The sequence below is a fragment of the Athene cunicularia genome (assembly GCF_003259725.1).
Source record: "Athene cunicularia isolate RWA chromosome 1 unlocalized genomic scaffold, athCun1 chr1_part1, whole genome shotgun sequence".
Classification (NCBI taxonomy): domain Eukaryota; kingdom Metazoa; phylum Chordata; class Aves; order Strigiformes; family Strigidae; genus Athene; species Athene cunicularia.
The window spans coordinates 6356412-6377510 of record NW_020799091.1 but is presented as its reverse complement, the minus strand read 5'-3'; the positions used below and the strand labels follow the sequence as shown (position 1 = coordinate 6377510).

General features: G+C 37.2%; 1 protein-coding gene across 22 annotated transcripts in view; it reads right to left on the bottom strand.

The window, feature by feature from the left end:
• Nucleotides 1–21099, bottom strand: part of DLG2 (discs large MAGUK scaffold protein 2) — a 1035190-nt gene that overhangs the window by 277395 nt on the left and 736696 nt on the right. For all 22 annotated transcript variants that reach the window (XM_026841744.1, XM_026841762.1, XM_026841771.1 and 19 more), the window contains 2 exons: nucleotides 10485–10629; nucleotides 7420–7561 (listed from right to left, as the gene is read on the bottom strand). In XM_026841744.1, coding sequence (XP_026697545.1) covers nucleotides 7420–7561; nucleotides 10485–10629 — 287 coding nt within the window. The remainder of the gene's footprint in view (nucleotides 1–7419; nucleotides 7562–10484; nucleotides 10630–21099) is intronic.

The following is a 21099-nucleotide window of genomic DNA, read 5'->3' as shown; positions in this document are numbered from 1 at the left end:
TGCATATCTTTTCCTCATCACTCACTGAGTAACATTAGGTCAAAAACATGGTGTAAAATTCACCACTTGAAAGTTCTCCCTACAGTATTTGAAGATCATCTTCACCTGGGAAACATGAGTTTCGATTCTGTTCCCACACAAAAACTAACAGGAAATGCAGCTAACTCCTTTCAGCAAATATATACTTTGAAAACATGCAGAATATTTTGTCAGTGGATGGTTGAAGTCAACAGTAAAGATCCCAAAAGAACAGTTTTCAGGACTCATCACTAAAGTCTGCAGTTCTTTCTTCCTATTTTTGTGCTTCATAAAACCATTGTCAGAAAACTTATTGATAGTTTTGTTGAACACAAACCATAATATTAGTTGTAATGGATTAATACTGAAAAGTCAAATGTGCGCATCAATACAAATTTAAAGGTTTTTCCATAAAACATCCTCAATTCAACTAACAAGTTTATGTAAGTAAACAACAAACAATTTAGGAATGTTACTGTCAATACAGAGAAAAAATCCCCTGAGACTTCAACTTAATGGTTCTCCTTTTTCTCCCTTCCAATCCCCAGCACCTCCTCCTCGTCCAGAATATGTAATTTTGCAAAGATGCATGTAAAAAAAAATCAAACATGCTTTTCACAGCAAAACAGATAACTCAGCTTTTTCATGCATGAATCTTTAATATCTAGCCAGAGTTAAATGTTAAAGTGAATTTTTTATCAGCTGAAGCACAGAAGTTTGATGTTACCATTTTCTGAAGTTAAAAAGGAGGTAAAAACTCAATACGGTAGTTCTTTATTTTTATGGATCTTTTGCTGATGTTATTTGTTAAAGACAGAAGGAATGAACATCTAAAAGCTACAGGATTTTTAGCCTATAATTTCAGTATTTCTGGAAATAGGAAGGCAGACATCTGCTAAACAGTAAATTCTAACTACTCTCAGCTGTATTAGTAATGAATGTTCCTCAAAAAGACTAAAAAAATTAAAGATTTTTTTCCTACTATCATCAAAAATTTGGTTGGAATGCATCTCTATAGGTCATCTCATCCAATCTCATGCTTGAAGCAGGATTACTGCCAACACTAGATCAGATCACTCATGATTTTATCTAGCCACCTCTTAAATACCTCAAAGTGTGGATATTTCACAATGATTCTAAGCAACCTGCTCCAGCTCTACTCCACCCACCTAGTGTCTTTTTTCTTTTCTTCTCAAACTGAAATCAGAACATCTAAAGTCAATGCTTGCAGCCATTGGTCCCTCTCTACTGAGAAGAGTTTCATCATCTTTGCTACTGAGTACTTAATAGGGTGCTCTTAGATTGCCCCTTATCTCTTCTTCACAACATTACACAAGCCCCAGTTCCCTCAACATTCCTCTAACCTCCATGTGATTTAGGACTCTGAGAATCTGTTGGACCCTCTCTTCTTTTAGCACAACCCTCTTGAAGTTGAAGAACAGGAACTGGTCACAGTCTTCTAGAACATAACTTACCTTTCTCTGCTGGCCACACTTCTCCTAATAGAGCCTAATATGCTGATTACCTGACTGGCAATGGGAGTGCACTCCTGGATCCACGTTCAGCCTGGCATCTGCTGTAACCTCCAGGTCATTTTCAATGAAGCTGCAATTCAGATGTTTGTTTCATTGCCCATAAAAGCGTGTGCAGCTGTTCCACCTGAGATGCAGACTTCTTACTGAACTGTAGGAGGTTTCTCCTGGCCAAGTCCTTGAGCATATCAAGATCCCTCTGGAATATAGCTCTGCCATTTGTCACGTTAACCACTCCCCCTTAATTTATTATCTGCTGCAAATCTGCTGAGGGTGCATGCTGTGTCATGATCTAGGTCATCGATGAAGGTATTCGCTGACACTCAAAGTATCCTGAGCTACTCTGCTCATCCCTGACCACCTGATAGATGTCAAGTGATGATCGTTACCCTTTGAGCCTACTGGTTCAGTCAGTTCCCAACCCAGTCTCTTCTTGTAGTTCATTCTTCCTCAGCTTTCAAGTGAGAGTGCTGTGGGAGACTGTGTCAAAAGCCTTACCAAAGTCTGCCATTGCATAAAAATTAGCATAGCCATGATGGGAGAAGGCTAATGAACAAGGTGATAGCATATAATCTAGGAGACACCCAAAAGGCTATCCAGAAGGTTTCCAAACCTTTATAAATCATATCTTCTTTCCAGCTATGGATTAGTTGTACATGCTTATCCAACACTTCCCCATGTTTGAATGAGAGGCTGCTGGAGGAGTTTTAAAGAGTGCTCCCTGTGTTACAGCTTCTCCTGCCCACAGAAGAGGTGTGAGAAATACCTTTGCAGCCACTCCCCAGGGCAAGTAGTGGAGAAGAGGAATCACCATGTGCCCCCAGAAGATCCCAGATGCACATCTGTGGGAGTTATGGTGTGGGTCAGGTATGTCTTTTGGAGTCAGCTGTGTTTTCACCCAGCAAAGAGGCATTTCTGCTCAAGCCAGCATCTGTGCTGTGGCACTGGTTGGTACAGGGCAGCCACTGCTCTCCCCTAATCCAGACAGCTAGTCATTTGATAAGGAAAGGCAACACAGGGTGGACAAGCACACGATTTGCTTTTGGTAAATCTATCCTGACTATTATAATTACCTTCTGGTCCCTTAAATGCCTCACAAAGATGATGTTGAGTACTTCAGTCTGAGTACTTCTGTCATTACTTTGTCTTCCCCTCCATTTATCAGTTTTTCCCTTCATCAAATTTTATGATCATTTTTGAAAGTAGCACACCTGCAGAATCAATTTTTGTTTTCCTTTATGACCCTTGTAAGTCTTAGCTCAAATCAATCAGCTTTCTGATTTTGCCATTAAGCAGTCAAGCAATGCCTGTTCTACACCTTGCATTTTAGGTCATCAGAAAGCATTTTGCTCAGCCAAGCAGGCTGAATCCCCCTCCTTCTCACCCAACACACTGGTTCATTCCTGAGTTCTCAATAAATTTCATTTAGAAATTGTCCATCTTACAGGGACCCTATGTTTCCGTGGCAGCATCCCAAGAGATTTTGCTTAGTGATTCTCCAAAAAGGCTGGTCTGCTCTTCTGGTCTACAGTCATAACTTCCTGACTATCTTTCCAGACTTCCTTTGAATCATGAACTGAACTAACTCACAGTCACTTTGATCCCAGCTGTTATTTATCACCACCTTTGCCACTAGTTCCTCCCTTTTCATAAGCAGCAGGTCAAGCAGAGAATTATTCCTGTTTCACCCCTCTAGCAGCATTAGGAAATAGAAACACAATCAAGGAATCTCTTGCATTGCCTGCACAACACTTTAATCTTACTAGAAACTACAACAAATAAGGACTTACTTGCTGAATGATGATGATTATATTGAGAATTATTTGGCATATAGGTTTTATCCACTCTTGATTCCACATTCAACTAACATGAAATCGTGTTGTTTTACTTAAATTTTAAAAGGTGACAATCTTTATAAAAAATACAAGAAGGCAAAGCTTCCATCCTGAGTGAACTTAAAATGAATCCAACAAAACAAAGTAAATTATACCCACCACTGAAACATTTTGGACCAATAACACACACAACTTACAAAAGCTCAGAAATTAGAAGACAACATCCCACTGTCATGGTGTCCTTGACCATGGCAGGGAGGTTGGAACTAGAGGATCTTTAATGTTCCATTCAACTCAAACCATTCTATGATTCTATCATCGAGATTCATTAAAACTTGTGGTAGAAGATGATTTGTTACTTTTCTATCCCTTGTGCTTGGATCAATTTTTTTGCCCCCATAGTTTTATTGAGTAAAAGTTGTACTGAATTTTTTTTCCGATGCAGATTCAATATCAGACCAAAAAATACAAGTTTTTATTAGCAGAAAAATTTCTTTTTGTTAGGCAAAACACAAGTATTTAGGTAAAAATCCCCTTAGAATTGGAACAAAAAATGAAAAACAAAAACAAAAGAAAGAGAAAGTCGGCAAATCGAGTTGAATGTTCAACCATTTAAGCTTTACTGATAGATTCATTATGGCAAGTAAGTTAAAAGAAAGTTTGTCACTCAAACCACACATACAAAGAATTATGAAATTGCAAAAGCCTCTTATACTGAAGTTACTGTTCCAGATATTTTTAGCTGGCACAAATGAAAAACTGCCAGAAGTATTGCCATATTATGACTGCACAGGTAATAAATTTTGTTATGTGATCACCATATAAATTAGCCCTGAAAACCTATTATAGCAAGAAGCAGGTAGTTTTAATGGATAGCATTACAGTAGTTGGCAATCATCTTGATTATAAAAAATTATGTAAGGAAACCTAATTATAAATGCTGCAATCAAGGGATCTATAGGTTTCACTAGAATTATCAATATGATAATTAACTTTCCAAAAGTCTTTCTGAACTGGTCTTTCTTTTAATTCTTTCTAAACTGGTCAGCAACGAAGACTTTCCAATTATCTTCTTATTTTAGTGGCAGACTCATCAACAAATCCTATGACATTGCACAGTAAAGAGTGCATTCACTGTTCTCAGTTTATAGTTGTGAAAATCACTGTGAGAATTAACTGTGGCATCTTCAATAGTCCCACTTGAATCAATAGGCAATAATTAACTACATGGACATTTGAAAAAAAAACCCAGGCTAAGCATTGTTCAAAGGTTCAATGGTTTGGTTTTGAAGGTCAGAGCTTCTTAGTCATTGTAGTCAGAGGAGAAACCTGGATCTGGCTCTTGTTTGGGTGTCTTTCAGATAGTGCCGTATGATGTATGTCCACTGAGGAAATGCAATGGCAAGAAGTGTCATTTTTCTTATGATTTATCACATTTAATCTTTGTGCTTTTGTATCCTGGGTATCAGTGTAGCATGTAAGTTATTATTACTAATATAATTAAGTCCATAACAGCCTCTTTCTTTTCAATAGGTCAAAGTAATTACTTGTTTAGAACTACTAGTTTTCATCTCATTTGCTCTGATCCATTCAGAGTCTGCTCCTATTACTCGACACCTTTACTTCTGCCAGTGCTACACACCTTCCACAGGTCATGCTTGGTAGAGTCAGCCTCTCATGTCAATACTTTCAATGCCGTAGAAGACTTTGAATATCAGCCCTTCATTAGACAACACACTAATCTGGAAATCCAGATACAAGATGAACAAAGGAGAGGAATATTTCACAGAATATACACGGCTTCTCTGGTCATTTTTTTCCCCAGATAATACAAAATGGACACTGGTGTGAATACCTCAGTCAATGACCAGGCTGTAGTATTAGCATTTGGCTTTACTGTCTGGAGCTAAATCAGCAAAATTAACTTGTTTAAAACAAACTAAAAATATCAGGATAGGAATACATCTTTCTTCCTAAAAAGATCAAAAAGACATACTAATTAATTTAAATATATATCCTGCAGGGTGCTTTGAGCAAGTATGCTTTCTACTGGGTATCTACTGAACTAATGAGCTAGGAGACTGTCATTGCCTTCTCTTCTATAACTGTTTATTCTTTATTTTTCCTTTTTTTTTTTTTTTTTTTTTGGGGGTAGAAATAATTAGGAAGTTAAAATTAGCTACATGTAATACAATGAAACACAGGTGTCTAAAGATACTCATTACCTTACAGGTCTTCTAACTGTTTAAATGGTCTTTTAATTCTCATGGCAGCTTTTTTCCTTTTTTTAGGGTTACTTCCTTCACGTTCCGTGACTTCTTGGTCTCCTTAGCTATTATCTACTTTTAAGGTTGTCTATTTTTTGCTGTTTTTAAACTTTGCCAACTCTGTCTCAGTCATAATGGTGTTGACATCTCATTACAGAAGGAGAGAATTCAGCACTACAAGCTTACTGACAAAGCCTTCATCGTTGTAACCCAGATGCTATATTGATATTCTTCCTATATACAGGCATTTCAGAAATTATGAGGTCAGTACTAGCCCAGGTAAAGGCGTGATGCACAACTTAATGAAATCCATGCTTTACCTATTAATTAAAAAAATGTAGCTTCTTGGAACCCTTTGGAGAAAATTCATCCTAATTGAATGTCTTCTAAATTGAAGGAAAGAAATGTCAGCTTTGCATTCTCAACCAAAACAAAGGAGAAATTCTTCTAGTCAAGAAAGGGAAGCAAGGTGTGGTTTCCACACATTTACGTCCTGAGTAAACACTGTATCATGATCTAGTTACTCTGAATCTGTCTGATCCAACAAGTTAAGCAGCTTGAGATCGTAATCATATGCAACAAGAAAAATTAAATGCAAATTAGCAAGTTATGAAGTTGATGAATATGTAAGTGGATGAGATTCTTTGGCTTGAGATACACAGTAGGTCAGGTTAGATGATCAGAACAGCCTCCTACTAGCTTTAAACACAATGAATTTATAAATACTCAGGCACAGAAAAAAAAATATCTTTTTTTCTATGGCACTAGACATTATAATGAGGGTTCATTTTATAAACTTAACAACTGTTGTCTTCTAAGTGAATGATAGTGCTATTCAAACAAAAAAATAAATATACACTGTCTCATCAGTGACATTCAGCGTTGCCCTATGACAAGGCGTAAAAGAATCCTCCCAGCATTTTCTATGTGTTTTTTCTACTTGGAAATCAACTATATAGATACAATTCTGCTAAGATGCCTCCATATAGTAGTCACAATTCTTTTGGGATTATTAAAAAAAAAAAAAGGAATTTCCAGGGTCTTTTTGCTAATAATCACATCAAAGAAGCCCTTTCATAAAGGTATTAAGTGCCACTGCATAAACAGTTTCCTTTTAAACTCTGCTCTCACAGAAAACTGTTTCATACTATGATTGCTCTAATAGTTAAGAAACGTTTTTCATTTTCCCTCCTATATTTATTTGCAATCAGTCCACACATTTTTTTTTTTCTTTTCCCATAGTGTTTTCTCTCTGTAACATTTATCTTCCAATGTGTGTACAAAGAGCAATTATAGGCTCTTTTAGCCTCACTTTTACTAAACTATGTAAGATCACTAGCCAAGCTGGACCTTTCAGAGCGTACTGTCACGGAGAGGTACAAATGCACATACAGACCCTCCACCCATACATGCAGTGAGCCAGATGAGTCACTGACCCTGATATCTCCTAGCTGTGTTAAGAAGAAGAAATTTTTTTCAGTGCCAGCATTGCTCAAGTGCAGCCACGTTGTTTAGGAACTAGTGCAGGATTGCATCCAGACAACATGGACCTCAGGTCAGCATTCATTCGTGTGATCTTTCTCTTAATTGTCTTCATACCTGTAACAGTTTCAATTCATCTTCCCTTGAACATGGGTGAAAAGAATCATATGCTGTATTCTATTTGAGGTGCACTTTATTTACACATACTTTATTTATTTACACATAGCTTTAGCTATGTCCTTTGCAACTGTCATGAAAGGTAACAAATAAAGAGAAGCATCTGACCTGGTGTAGTCGTCCTCCACAAGCATGTGCTTTGGAATGGGTGAGTATCTTCCTGGTGAGATAGGGGCCAGGGATGCCTTGTACTCTAAAGTGCCATTGTTTCCAGAAGAGAGTATATGATTTTCCATTGGTGGAGAATAAGCTGATGGTAAGAATAAGCATTTCTAGTTAGCCACTTTCATGTTCGATTAGATGTAACCAGAGTAGCATTTTTTAGTTAAGTATCAAGAATGTGCTCATAGTATATAACATCAAAACAGACCATGCCTGAGAAAGCTTAAAATGTAACAAGAAAGAATAAACAGCTGGAATTTTCCTGAAAGGTTATTATTAATAACAATAATAAAGATGGCTCATTTGCAGGGATTGACTAGAGGGGGTCTGAAGAAGAAAGGATAGTTTGGGAGTCAGGAAATGTTTTCTTCAATTAGGACTGACTCGAAGAAGGAAATGTAAATAGGAGAGGATGAGATTAGAAGTGGTCTCCTCTTTTTGGCTCCAATATACAACAATGGGAGTAATATAGTAAGAGCTCAATGCAGGATAAGAGCAGGAATTTTATGTATGGCAAGAATTATGTATGGTGAAGATTTAAAGCTGTGATCTACTAAAGGTGCCAAAATACCCAAGATAATAGGAATTTAATTACCAACATACATGGTATATGGATCACAGTAAATCTGTATATTTAAAATACAAAGTGGATACAAATATCTTATACATATTAATGATCAATAATTAAAATTACAGGACATTCTATATTGGGTCTGTGAGTTTTGTTTGCTTGATTTTTGCTATTCTGAAGCTACTGGGGATATTTATGACTGGAGAGATGTAATAACAGTTGTATTCAATCTCTAGTTAATGTAATTAGAAAAGGAAATGATAAATAGGAAAAACAATGATACATGCTTCTGCAATGAGCTATGATTAATTTTCCCATGAGAAGGCGGCAGCTAAACTTTCTAGTATTAGTTTTAGTCTTTCTTTCAGATGCTGAGATACGGAATGTTTCAAAGCAAAATATCTCTGCAGGGAAAGGCCATTACCTGTTCTGAAATACTCTGAATGTGTAGGTATAATGAAACGTTCCCTAAGGATAAATGAATCTGTATGCACCAACAGCCTTGGATGGGCAACTGCAAATCTTTTTAACCTTTACTCTCCCTCTGGAATTACTTCTGTTTTCTCATATGCTGCTGATCTATAATCTGACATAATAAAACATACTGGTTTAGAACTTCCAAATTATTATTTTGGAAAGTATGATAAAGTAGGCAATTGGATAGGAACATTTAACATTTTTACTTCTTGGGCTTCACTAAGATCCAGACCAGACTGCTACTGAACAACATGATTGCCATCTGTTGTAACATTTGCTAACTAAATAGGTATCCTCAGCACAGTTGAGTATCCCACCTGATGTGCACGTTATAAAACACTCCCTTCTATTTCTATGGAGCAGTCTGAATAAAGATGATTATGGATATTTAGCTTTTCCCTCAACTTCTCCAGTCCACAATAGTAACACTATGCAAAAGTGCAGAAAAATTAAATTTCTAGAATTTACTGGGAAAATATGCCTTTGCCAGCCCTTGGTTGGCCTTAGGTGCCCCTAGGATTATTGGCAGGAGATCAAGATGGGTATAGATCAATTGCTGAAGCTCTTGGGAAAAATTAAACTGTCCATCCAGTTGTTAGATGGTCCAGATGGTCCCTGTTGGTAGGTGAACCCAAGGTGGACAGTTTTTATTGAACAACTAAATGAAGAAAGGGAGTTACAGCAAAGAAGTAAAAGACTAACAGGCACCAGTGACATAGCGGGCTGCAACTGAAATGTTAAGAATGCTGTGAATGAAAGGGAATGGGAATGCCTGGGTATGGGCACCAGCAGGACTGGTAGGAGGGGTATAAGAATGGCATGTATTGATAGCACCTAGATTCATCAATAGGTCATCAATACTCAACATAACTGCATGTAACTTATCAGGACAGCCCACACCCAAACTAAAACAAAGACTCAAGCCATTAAGAGATGATGGCAGGAGATAAAGACTATATTGGAGCCTAGGACACTCAGATAAGGAGACAAAAGAGAAGTGAGCAAATCCTAAAGACAGGTATAGGTATGACAGATGGGAGAGACAGAAGATCCGAATTGCTGTTGTCTCCTTTAAGTGTACAAAAAGCACATCAGCAAGGAAGTTGCCAACGTAAGTGTATGAAAAGGACTCCACAGCCACCCACCCTTGTACTTGGTCATTTCAGGGAGTCCTGGTGATGCAGCTTGATGCATGTCTTTCTACCTGAATGCTGAGCATGAGCCTAGATGATTTTGAGTGTGTGGATATAACAACCATATTGATATTGATTAATATTGATTGAAATAAATTTGGTTTAAAACAAAATAATCTCTTCATATGAGATCCTTCACTGAGCTTTACTATATTGTTTCAACAAGGCCTTGGTCCTCAGTGAAAAAATAGCAGGTAACATACATAAAGTTAATAGACAGACTGAGAATAAAGCAAAGTGGAACAATAATTTAAGAATAGGATATATACAAAAAACAGGTAAATTTTTGTAAGTAGAGAAGTGATTTTTACATTCCGAGTAAATATTTTATTCAAATATGATATATATTTGCCTCAGGTTTTTCACTAAATTTGTACAAGACGGTCTGCTACTTGTTCTAGTTTTTCAGTGGATGGAGGACTCTAGTCTACAAACCTAATCATATTTCAAAATATATTTGCATATACTTATTATTGTAAATGTCACAAGAATTACAGTTCAGTCTGATCACCTGAACAATGACTAGCTGGAACCAGCGCAACAGTACCTCAGCTACATTGTTATTTTTGCCTCAAAAATACTTTAGCAGTTATCTTATTTGTAATATTTCATGAGTGTAGCATACTTAAGTGGCAATAAACATTTCATTTTTGTAGCCTTCCAAGCTGTTTCATAAACTTTAATAGCGCCACTTTGGACAATCTATGAAAAAAACACAATCATCTGACAAACTGGTATCTCCTACAAAATGAGTTGCAGAAGTCACTTACAGTGAGTAATATCTGGTGGGCCATATGGATCGGTCATGTAAATGGTGGTGGGCTTTCCAACTTTCAGATACACTACATCTGATGTGTTCTTCAGTATCGCTACTGCCTCTTCATGGGTAACTTCTTCTAAACTGTAATTATTTACCTTAAAGGAAAAATCAAGACAGCTGAGTCAGAATGCAGAAATAGACACAAAAAAATGACACAGCCTTGCAGTTATTACAATGTTGGGAAAATGCTGTACTCAAAGAGCACTGAAGATTACAGAAGTGGTATTGCAGCAAGGTAGAAAATACAATTTTCTTAGCACATATATATTCAAAGACTGACATAGCAGTATTGATAAAATCTCAGAATCATAATGGGTTGAAGTGGCACTTGGTCTTGTGAGTAGAAAAGCCCTTTGTGCTCTTCTGCTACCAATATAATTGTTAACATAAAACAATATTTAATAATAATTTAATAATACCATATCATTTACAGAAACTGCTTATCTGACCTATCAAGATGAACTGTCTAAATTCATCTCTCAGCATGCATGGCTGGAACCTCAGAAATACTTAACATCCCAAATATTTCCATCCCTGCTATGACATTGACCACTGAAATAATAAGAGGTACAAAGTGGTACAGAGGATAAGGGCTGCCTATGAGGTGCAAGAAATAGAAAACGGCAGTTCTGGATGGGGTAAAAGGTATTTTCAGTGTGAAAGTTTGTCAGTTTTCTGGAAGCATAGGAAAGGGACATTGAAAAATAAGAGAATGTAGTACTAGTTCTGTGCTTTATCAGAAAAGAAAAATACTTAACAAGAGCAAGGATAAGAGCACAGGACTACAGATTACAGGAAACAGTGGTAAAAAAACTCGTCTGTTTATGATTTACTCCTAAAGAAGAAAATCAAAAGATGTGTCAGAAGTGGTTTATTGTAGACATGTATAAAATCTATTCACATATAAATCTACTATATCTACAGAATGTCAACAATAGGTTGTCCTCCTATAAACAGAATAGTGAATGGTGCCTGCCCCAAAAAGCATATCCTGAGCAGAGAAACTATAGGATAGAGGAGAAAGTAAAGAAGGGTGCAGATGTTTCAGACATGGTGTAAGTTAACAGAAACCACAGAATCATAGAATATTATGAGTTGGAAGGGACCCATAAGGATCGTCGAGTCCAAGTCCCAGCTCCTTGCAGGACTACCTAAAACTAAACCATAGGACTAAGAGCATCGTCCAGATGCTCCTTGAACTCTGACAGGCTTGGTGACGTGACCACTTCCCTAGGAAGCCTGTTCCAGCTACATTCACAGTGAATGTTTTATATGAAACACTTTATTGTGATTTAAAGTGCCATCCTCCAAGTTCTAGCCACTACAAGGATTCATTGTAAAGATTATGCAAGATGGGAAAAAAAAAAAAAAGTAGCTCCTCAGCTATAGTATAACATTGTATAGCTGTAAATCACAGAAAAAAAAGACATACTTTCTAGGGAATTTAGTATCAGTAAATTATCAGAGACTGGGCTGTGACAATAAGCTACTGCCAAAGGGTTTGGTAACTGGAAAGAAATCCAGCAATTATAAATCACTGGGGGACTCTTCATACCCAGACGATTTCATCAAATCCAAGACAGAATGATTGCTATTGGGACAGTATTGCTAAATGTAAGGATTCTCTTTAAACTTTGCTTCTTGTATACTTCTCAGACTTCGTTTTAAGGTTAATTGAAAGAGGCAATGACATGCATGTTATGACAATTTGACATGAAGAGAAATGATACAACCTAACACTCAGAAGAGAGTTGCTGACACTCTATGCTGTATTTTGACAGGTCTTCTATTTAAATAAAATGTGATATCAATCTTCTATATATTTATCTGGTTTTCCTTGTTATAAACAGCAGTCACACACATATGCACTTTTAATAAATAAATGTCCTTTAAATTACTAGGCTGATAGCAAGAAGTGTCTGAAATTAAGCTTTTCCTGTTTATGTATTTCAAAACTGCCAAATAATGAAAATTCACACCTTTGGAAATATGACTGCACAGTTATCCTTTACCTTTTCTCCTTCCCACACTGTCTGTACATTGTATCTACTGTATTGTCTTTCATCCTAACTGCAAGCTTTTTGAAGTAAAGAAAGTCTCACATAATAACCTCCCACTATACCACTGCTGTCAATAAATGTTCTTAGTCAAAAAAAAAGACACAAAAAGAAATATCATAGCACTGTCTGGGCTTTGACTTTTGGTCTTTTTAGGAGTGTATAAAAACAATTAGACATAAAATTGACTTGGTGCAATTTTTTTCCAAAGTTTTTTTTCCTGGAAATCTAGCTGCACATCCATCACAACACACTTGGATGTCACAGTTGTGTAGCTGGAGGATAAACAATCATTTTAGAATTAGAAAATATAGTATGATATATATAAAACTTATATTTGCTATGACAGGTCCTACTTCTTATCTCCCTGACAATAACTTTACAAGACAGGTATTTTACCAACGCTATGTACAAATCTCGAAGTTAAGAATTAAAGACCAAGTGATTCTAAACTAAGAATTAATGTCTGAGCAGTTATGCATTATGTTTATACACTTTAAGATCATAGAGATCATTGCAAAGTTTATGCACAATGATTATTTTTTGTCTCATTTCTAGTATATATAAGCCTAAGTGTGCAGAATATTGTGGAAAACTGAAATATGTAGAGCTGGAACTTGGTAGAACCTGAAAGAGGGTAACACATGAGTGGAATCAAGATACAAAAGAGAACTTCAGAGAAAAGATGCTGGAAGAAAATTTGAGGAGAAGAAAGGACCCTTCAAAGTAAACAGAGTTCAACTACAAAAAGTATTCCAGCAACATATACCAAAATTACTATTCAAACTGATCCCAAATATATAGCAAATTAGAGGTTTCTCATCTCTAGAGGGATCACTTCTAGAAAGGAAGTTTGCTACTAAATCAATTTTGTCCTGGACTGCTCACTTCTCAGTAAACAGAAAAATAAAGACAGACTCAATGTACATCAAGAGCAACTAACTAACTAACTAACTAACTAACTAATGACATTGATTCATTCATTAAGACAAAGATTCTCAGTAGTGCCATAAGGCCTCTTTTAAATGGAAGTTTTAAATGCAAGTTCTTTGAGGAGGAGATAAACCCACCTTCCTTAGTCATTGCCAACATCAATTTAGGATTACAGTATACAAAATATACTATGCATTTCCCAGCTTCCTTCAGAAGGCAGTCCTTGCTTTGGAGCTACAATTCCTTTTAATATTAATATGTGCATGTATCAATATATTTTCTAATTTTTGATCATAAAACAATGATTACAAATATAGAAGTCTGTATTTATTCTGATATACAAAAATGAAAACCTGAATACACTCAAAAATTATATTGTTCAGCTCCCTAGATATTATTGCAAGATGACTGTAGTATGTAATTTTTTTCATAAGGAAATCTCTGGGTATCATTCTTCATAACATCATGCCAGAGACTGTGGTTATTAGGAAATACGATTTTTTTTTATGGTAAGATTTATATAGAGAGAACAATCTCTCAGAATCTCCAAGAGAGACTATTTCTTGAGCTTTTTCTTGTTTCCATAAAAGATGCCTATTTTAACAGAATTTCAAGTACTAAATCTGGCGTTTTCAGTGGTTGTGGCACAGTCAATGCATCATACCAAAGCTTCACTTCCTGCTGTCATGATGACCTTAGTGGTGTATATAGTTTGAAAAAAAAGAGTTAGAGGTAAAGAAGATGAAGAGTGGGAGATGCACGCAAAATAAGAAATCAGTGTATATGGCATACAACCCTATGAGATGCTGAAACATTCATGCAGAAGGACTGACCTCAGAGCTGAGTGGGTAGAATAGTTACTGCATGCCAACTTTCTGGCTCTAAGAAGCCAAGTAGCAATAAATTAAGGGGGAAAAAAACCCCTAAGGCAAATGCTAAAAAAATAATTATCGGAGTGGTTGGTCTAGTTACAGGAGTCAGATGCTTGAGCCACAAAATGCAGTGACAGGAGACAAAGGAGAGCAGTCAGAAGTAAAACAGGAATGGAGCAAGTGGGGCTTTTCTAATGGGAAAAGTTCCATTCACAGAAAATTCAGAAATGCAAACATCACCTGAAATAAAAAAGAAATTAGTAAAGCTGTCTCTTTAAATAGAAAGTATGTGATACAAAGACATACTGGTATTACGGGAAAAGAATAAGAGGAAGAAATAATATAGCAATAGAGAAGGAAATTAAAGATACAAGTGCAATCAAAGAAGCTATTTCAGTGATGGGGGAAATCAGTAAGAAATGTTTCCAAAGAGATATAAAAAGACTGGGGTGTTTTTTTTTTTTCCTAAATAGCATAATCAAGGCAATGAAATGTAAACCTAAGCAAGAATTATCTTATTTGGAAGTTTTCCTAGATTCATATTGGAAAACAAAGGCACTGAGAAGTAGCTAGAGTGAAAAGCTTAGAATCCCCAAAATGACTGTACAAGTGTTCTAAAGAATAACTTCATTCACAACAGCATAAACTGGTAACAGAATAAGAGCTCTGGAGGAATAAGTCTGTTTTATTTGATTTTCTTTTTTTAAAGGAAATTCATTCGTCTCCTCTATTGATTTAGGGTAAGAGAGATTTGATTCACTCAGTGAATGAGACAAAGAGGTGATCTTTACCTTACCAGCAGTAATGTTTGCATTCATGTAATATTCTACTTTTCATTCAGAAAGTGGATTTTCTGGACTGAATCCTGAGTGAACATTTGCCAGTAAACACCTGTGATGTGCCAGCTGTAAATCTAGAACACTGATAGCCTTTTTAAAAACTTGCCATGATTTAAAAGGCTGTGAATAATGAAAGGTTTTTCAGTGCTGAAGACCAATCATTTGTCTTAAGGAAGCAAATCTGTTTTAATTAATTAACTACTTATTAATTAAGTACTTACAATCCCATGGACTCCTAAGTTATTTGTACAAGTGCTGGACTCTGAATAGAAAAGATACTGGCTATCTTCAGATGACACAGTCTGTTAATCCCTCTGAAATTAGCTTGCTTAGATTATTAATAGTTATAGGCTAAGTGTCCTAAACCAGATATGATCTTTGAAGAGAAACGAGCTTTGCAAATACAAGTCCAGTGGGCTTCAGGCTTCAAGCAGTGTAGGGCATACACAGTGCAAATGGCACTGTACTATACTGCACCACCATTTTTAAATCCCAGTTTACACTGATTTTGGTAAATAAAGAAATGTTTTCAAGGCTAATGAAGTGGCATGAGGATGAAGGAGCAACCAGGAAAGAGTATCATTAGAAGGAATAAATTGGGAAGCTTATTGCTAGGGTACAGTCTAAAGATGGATCATAACAAAGCTATGTCTGAATGTTAGATAAAGCATTGCAAGGCCAGAGTCAATATCAGTGTAAATCTGACTCAGAGCCCAGCGCCGTATCAAAAGGGATGCAGCCACCAAACTCAGGTTAGTTCAGTACTATTTCACTTTCCACCTCAGAATGTATTTTTTCTAGCATGTTTCCTTTGTGCTAATCAGCCAGTACAACCTACAGATCAGGTACTATCTGTTCACACTGCTTTCTTCCTTTAAATCTGAGTAATGCCTGTACTCCATCACAGTGTACCTCTGTGGGTGCACCTACCTGAGCGCAGTATGTGCGCACTACAATGATCCACAGCAACAGAGGGTCTGGATGATATGACATCCATGCTATACATCTTTCAAGGGGGTTAGTTTGCATTCCATCGAGTCTGCTCACTAAAATGCCTGTTCACAGCTGCAATGCAATGCTAATTAGGAATGCTCCTGGATCACATTTTCTGTTGCAGTTTCATTTTAAAAAGTCCTATTTATTTTCTAAACGACCATCCCAAAGACAGCCAAAATCACTTTGGAAGGGCACTTCTGATCAGAACCAAATGCTAATCTAGATGTATTTAATATGACAGGTTCTGACTACTTTACCACAAGCATGATCATGCATCCACATACAATCTAAAAGAAATAAATACTATTAGTAGAGAATCCTGTAAGGAACATACCAACAATTGTGCAATCACAACCCCATTGCAGACCAACACCAACTGTTTGGTGTTTTCGTAGGGCTGCAATGGGGTGGTGCTTTTTTTCAGCACAGAACTGGGTAGAAAGGAAGCCTAAAATTCTGAAGAGAAAAGTGACTCCTGTTTCCTCCTTCTGTTTTCAGCAAGAAAACAGAATCAAATTAAATCTCTTGGTATGTGAGCAACATCACTTTTCCTATAAGCATAAATAATCTCACAAAAGTCTGATCTCTCTGACTATATGGGCCAAGAACCAACAGGATATGGCCCAAAGATACTTTGGCACAGAAGACAAAGTTCTGAAAAGCTAATACTTGTAAGATAAATATTAGCTTAAATGTTCTTTTAATGCTTAATGTTTTTAGAGTTTTGCCCAAATAATACCTTCCTTCTAGCTACTAGTGTTGTTTTGTACTAGTAAAATCACACAGTTTTACATTGATTTGTCTTTTACCCATTCTGTAGATAAACTCTTCCAAACTGAGATGATGGTATCAGATAAACAAAAGTAATTATTATCTGAGAGGTAATAACTTAAATAATTTTTCAGCTCTTCCTGATCACAGAATCATAGAATACCAGGTTACAAGGGACCTCAAGGATCTTCTGGTCTGATTGTTCTGGCAAAGGCACTGTCTAGACAAGGTGACCCAGCACCCTGTCCAGCTGAATCTTAAAAGTGTCCCATGTTGGGGAATCCACCAGTTCCCTGGGGAGATTATTCCAATGGCTGATTGCTCTCACTGTGAAAAATTTTCTTCTTGTGCCCAATCGGAATCTCCTGACTAGTAAACTGTACCTTACCCCTTGTCTTTTCCACGTGACTCCTTGTAAAAAGGGAATCTCCATCTTCTCTGTAGCCACCCTTTAAATACTGGAACATGGTGAAAAAATCTCCCCTAAGCCTTCTCAAGGGTGAACAAACCCAATTCTCTCAGCCTCTCCTCACATGACAGCTTCCCATCATCTTTGTGTATCTCCTCTAGACCCTCTCCAGCCTGTCCACAGCTTTTTTTGTATAGCAGGGACCAAATCTGAGCATGGTATTCCATGTGTGGCCTGACAGTGCTGAGCAGAGTGGGATAATGACTTCCTTGTCTCTGTTGTGATGCCCTTGTTGATGGAACCCAGCACACTGTTGGCTTGCTTTGCCTCTGCAGCACACCAGTCACTCATACTGAGCCCCAGGTCCCTTTCCACAGAGCAGTTCTCCAGCCAGGTAGATCCCAGTCTGTCCTGCACTCCTGGATTATGTTTCCCCAGGTGAAAGACTGCAGTTGTTACTCTTCCAGCCTATGAAGGTCTTCCTGCAGGGTGGCTCTCCCTTCCAAAATGTCCACTTCCCCACTCAGTTTGGTATTGTCAGCAAACTTAACCAGGGTACACTTGATCCCTTCATCCCAATCACTTATGAAGATATTAAACAGTGTTGGGCTCAATATTAATCCTTGGGGGATCCCACTTATGTCAGGTTGCCAGTTTGAAAAGGTCAAATTGTCAGCCAGTTCCCCACCCACCACACAGACCACTTGTCTAGACTGTAACGTCACCATTAACAATGAGAGGTGAGGAGAGTAACTTCACCACATTTGCAGATGACTCTTCACTGTGAGGACCAGCCTCTATACTTGAGGGCATGGCTGCCATCCTGGATAGGCTGGAGAAAGGAGCTGACAAGAACTTTTATGATGTTCAACAGGGAGAAACAGTAAGTCCTGGCCCTGGTACAGTCTAATCCCCTTCAACAGAACAGGCTGGGCACTGACAGCCTGGCAGCAGCTCTGTGGAAAAGTGCTTGGGGCTCTCAGTGGACAGCTAGCTGGGCATGAGCCAGCTGTGTGTCCTGGCAGCAAAGAGGTCAACAGCATCCTGAGCTGTATGAGCAGGAGCAGAGCCAGGAGATCCAGGGGAGGATTATTCCCCAGTAACTGCCACTCATTTGACTGGAGCTAGATACTGTGTTCAGCATAGGAAATGTAACAAAATGGAGCAAGTTGAGGGGAGTTCTACCAAGATGGCTGGGGTTAGAGCACTGGCCTGGTGACGAAAAGCTGGGGGAGCTGGGCTTTTTCAGCCTGAAGAAGGGCATCTCTGGGGACAACTAACAGCAGACTTCCAGTGTTTACAGAATGGTCATTAAGACAGAGCTAAGCTTTACAGAGTGCCATGTGGTAACAGGATGAGCTAGCAGGCATATGTTGAAATAAGAGAGGGTCAAACAGGTTCTACGGAAAAGTATTTTCTTCATGAGGACAATCGAGCAGTAGAACGGGTTTCCCAGAGAGTCTGTGGAAGTTCCATCCTTAGAGATTTTCAAGATTTAATTGGATAAATTCCCCAGAAACCTGGTCTGGCCCTACAGCTGACCCTGAATTATCATGTCAGCCTATGATGCTATGTATGTGATTTACCTTTGCTCCCTTCCAGTACAAAGAGAAGCAACCTAGCTGAGACACCCCGCACAGTCGTAGTCTCACCACAGGCATTACAACCAGCAGCAGCAGCCATATAGGCATTACCACCAGAATACAATAAGTATTTTTCTCCTATCTGTAAGTGTTCAGAGCAGAGCTCTGGTCTGGTCCTTTCACATATACCTAGAAAAACCACTGAGCTCAGTTTTCATCTTAAGCACTCTTATGCTTCCACCAGTAATTTTCCTAATGGGAACCTCGGGATTATCCTACAATGGAACTTTTCTGTGCAAGTGCTCAGGATAATAAGCCTTAAGTGCAGGCTCAGCACCACAGAAACATAACTGCATCACATGCCCTTATATAGGTTTAACATCACAATGCTCATTATTTACATAATACATCTTCTGAATGCTTAACACACTATTAGCAATCTGCATTTAATAACAGTAGGGTGATCAAGCTGCAAAATGCTCAGATAGCACCTAATTGTTTTACATTTCAATATTAGTTTTGATTTTTCAGCATCTCTTTTATTACATCTTAAATTCTAATGCATTTGATTTGCATGTTCTTTGGGATCTGAAAGCATTTCACACAATTTTATCAGAAAACAGAAAAATGAAACAAGCCCCCCAGCAGCTGCTGAGAATTCTGAAGGATGACAAATTTTGGTAAATTTTATAAAGAAATGATGGAAAAAACAAAGAACAAGAAAGTATGCACTACTGAGGAGAAGGGGGGAAAAAAAAAAAAGGGAAGTGTTCAAATATATAATCAATATGGAATCAGTGATGTGAAAGCAGGACCATCCAGATGACAAGGGTAATATTGTGTTGATACAACGCCAAAAGAAAGTAATTAATTCTTTCACTCACTTTTCACAAAGAAATATGAAGTTAACTCCATGAACTGACAGACACTTTACAAAGTAGAACAGAAAAAACATGGAAGGTACAGAGATTGTAAAGAAATCATTACCTTGTAGGAGAGAAGCAGAAAACATGGCTGTAATCTGCACAAATATTACAAATAGATTTTGATTTTTTAAATCTATCTCCAAAAACTTAATGGTTAAGGTATACAAAGAGTAGAATGACTAAGATTTTCTTATGCAACAGTGTAAAGATTGGTCTGGAAGTACATAAGCAGTGGAGAGCAATATTGTGATTGATTTGGGTTTTTTTCTCATTTCACATGCAGTGATAAAAGGAGATGACAGTAAGTAAAGAACTGGTCCAGACTGAAAGGAAAGCAGTGTAAAGATATCAAACACACTGAGAATGACCTCTGATTATTTTCAGAAGTCAGATGCAGGAGTATAAACTTGTCACAATGAAGAAACATCTATATCTGACTTCAGTGAGTCACAGGTTCAAGATTGAGAAGAGATGCTTAACAGACAAATCCTATAAAAATCTGGAAAGAATGAATTTATACATAGTGGTACATAAAGGAATTATTCTTCTATTCAAATTAATCCTGATTAAATTACACTGAAGATGGCGAAAGTGGGGTCTTTGCATATGTTTTTTTTAATATATTACTTATTATCTCAAATGAGTTGGATGAAATTAAGAGTAAGGTAATATAAATTTACAGATAAGAAAATTCGCAAGGAGTTCTCATCATGAAAAAAAAACCCAACAGCTGAACACAAGCAGATTTGCTACAAGGTGCAAAATAACAAAACAAGGTGCAAATTTGGCAAATCCAGATATATATTCTACAGAAATGAGCCAAAACTTTATTATACAACAGTGACTTGAATATTATTGAGTTGAGAACCTGCAAAGAAGAAATGCCAAAGAAACTGTAAGTTTTGTAGTTTCGTTTTGCTTTGATTTGATAACACCATTTGATCCTTAAGATGTTTTATCTATCCATGTGGGTTAATTAAAAAAGTCAACCAGCAACCTTTCTAGTTTTGTTTAATACCCAGTATAAAATGAATGGTGATCTTCACATGTGACTGAAACACAGTGTCCCTACCCAAATAAAGAAAATCTCAATTAGGCAGAGTTTTGCAGGCAGCAAAAAAGGTCATGGAATTTTTTTACTACTTTGATATCACATCACAAACAGTGTACTGCTGTACA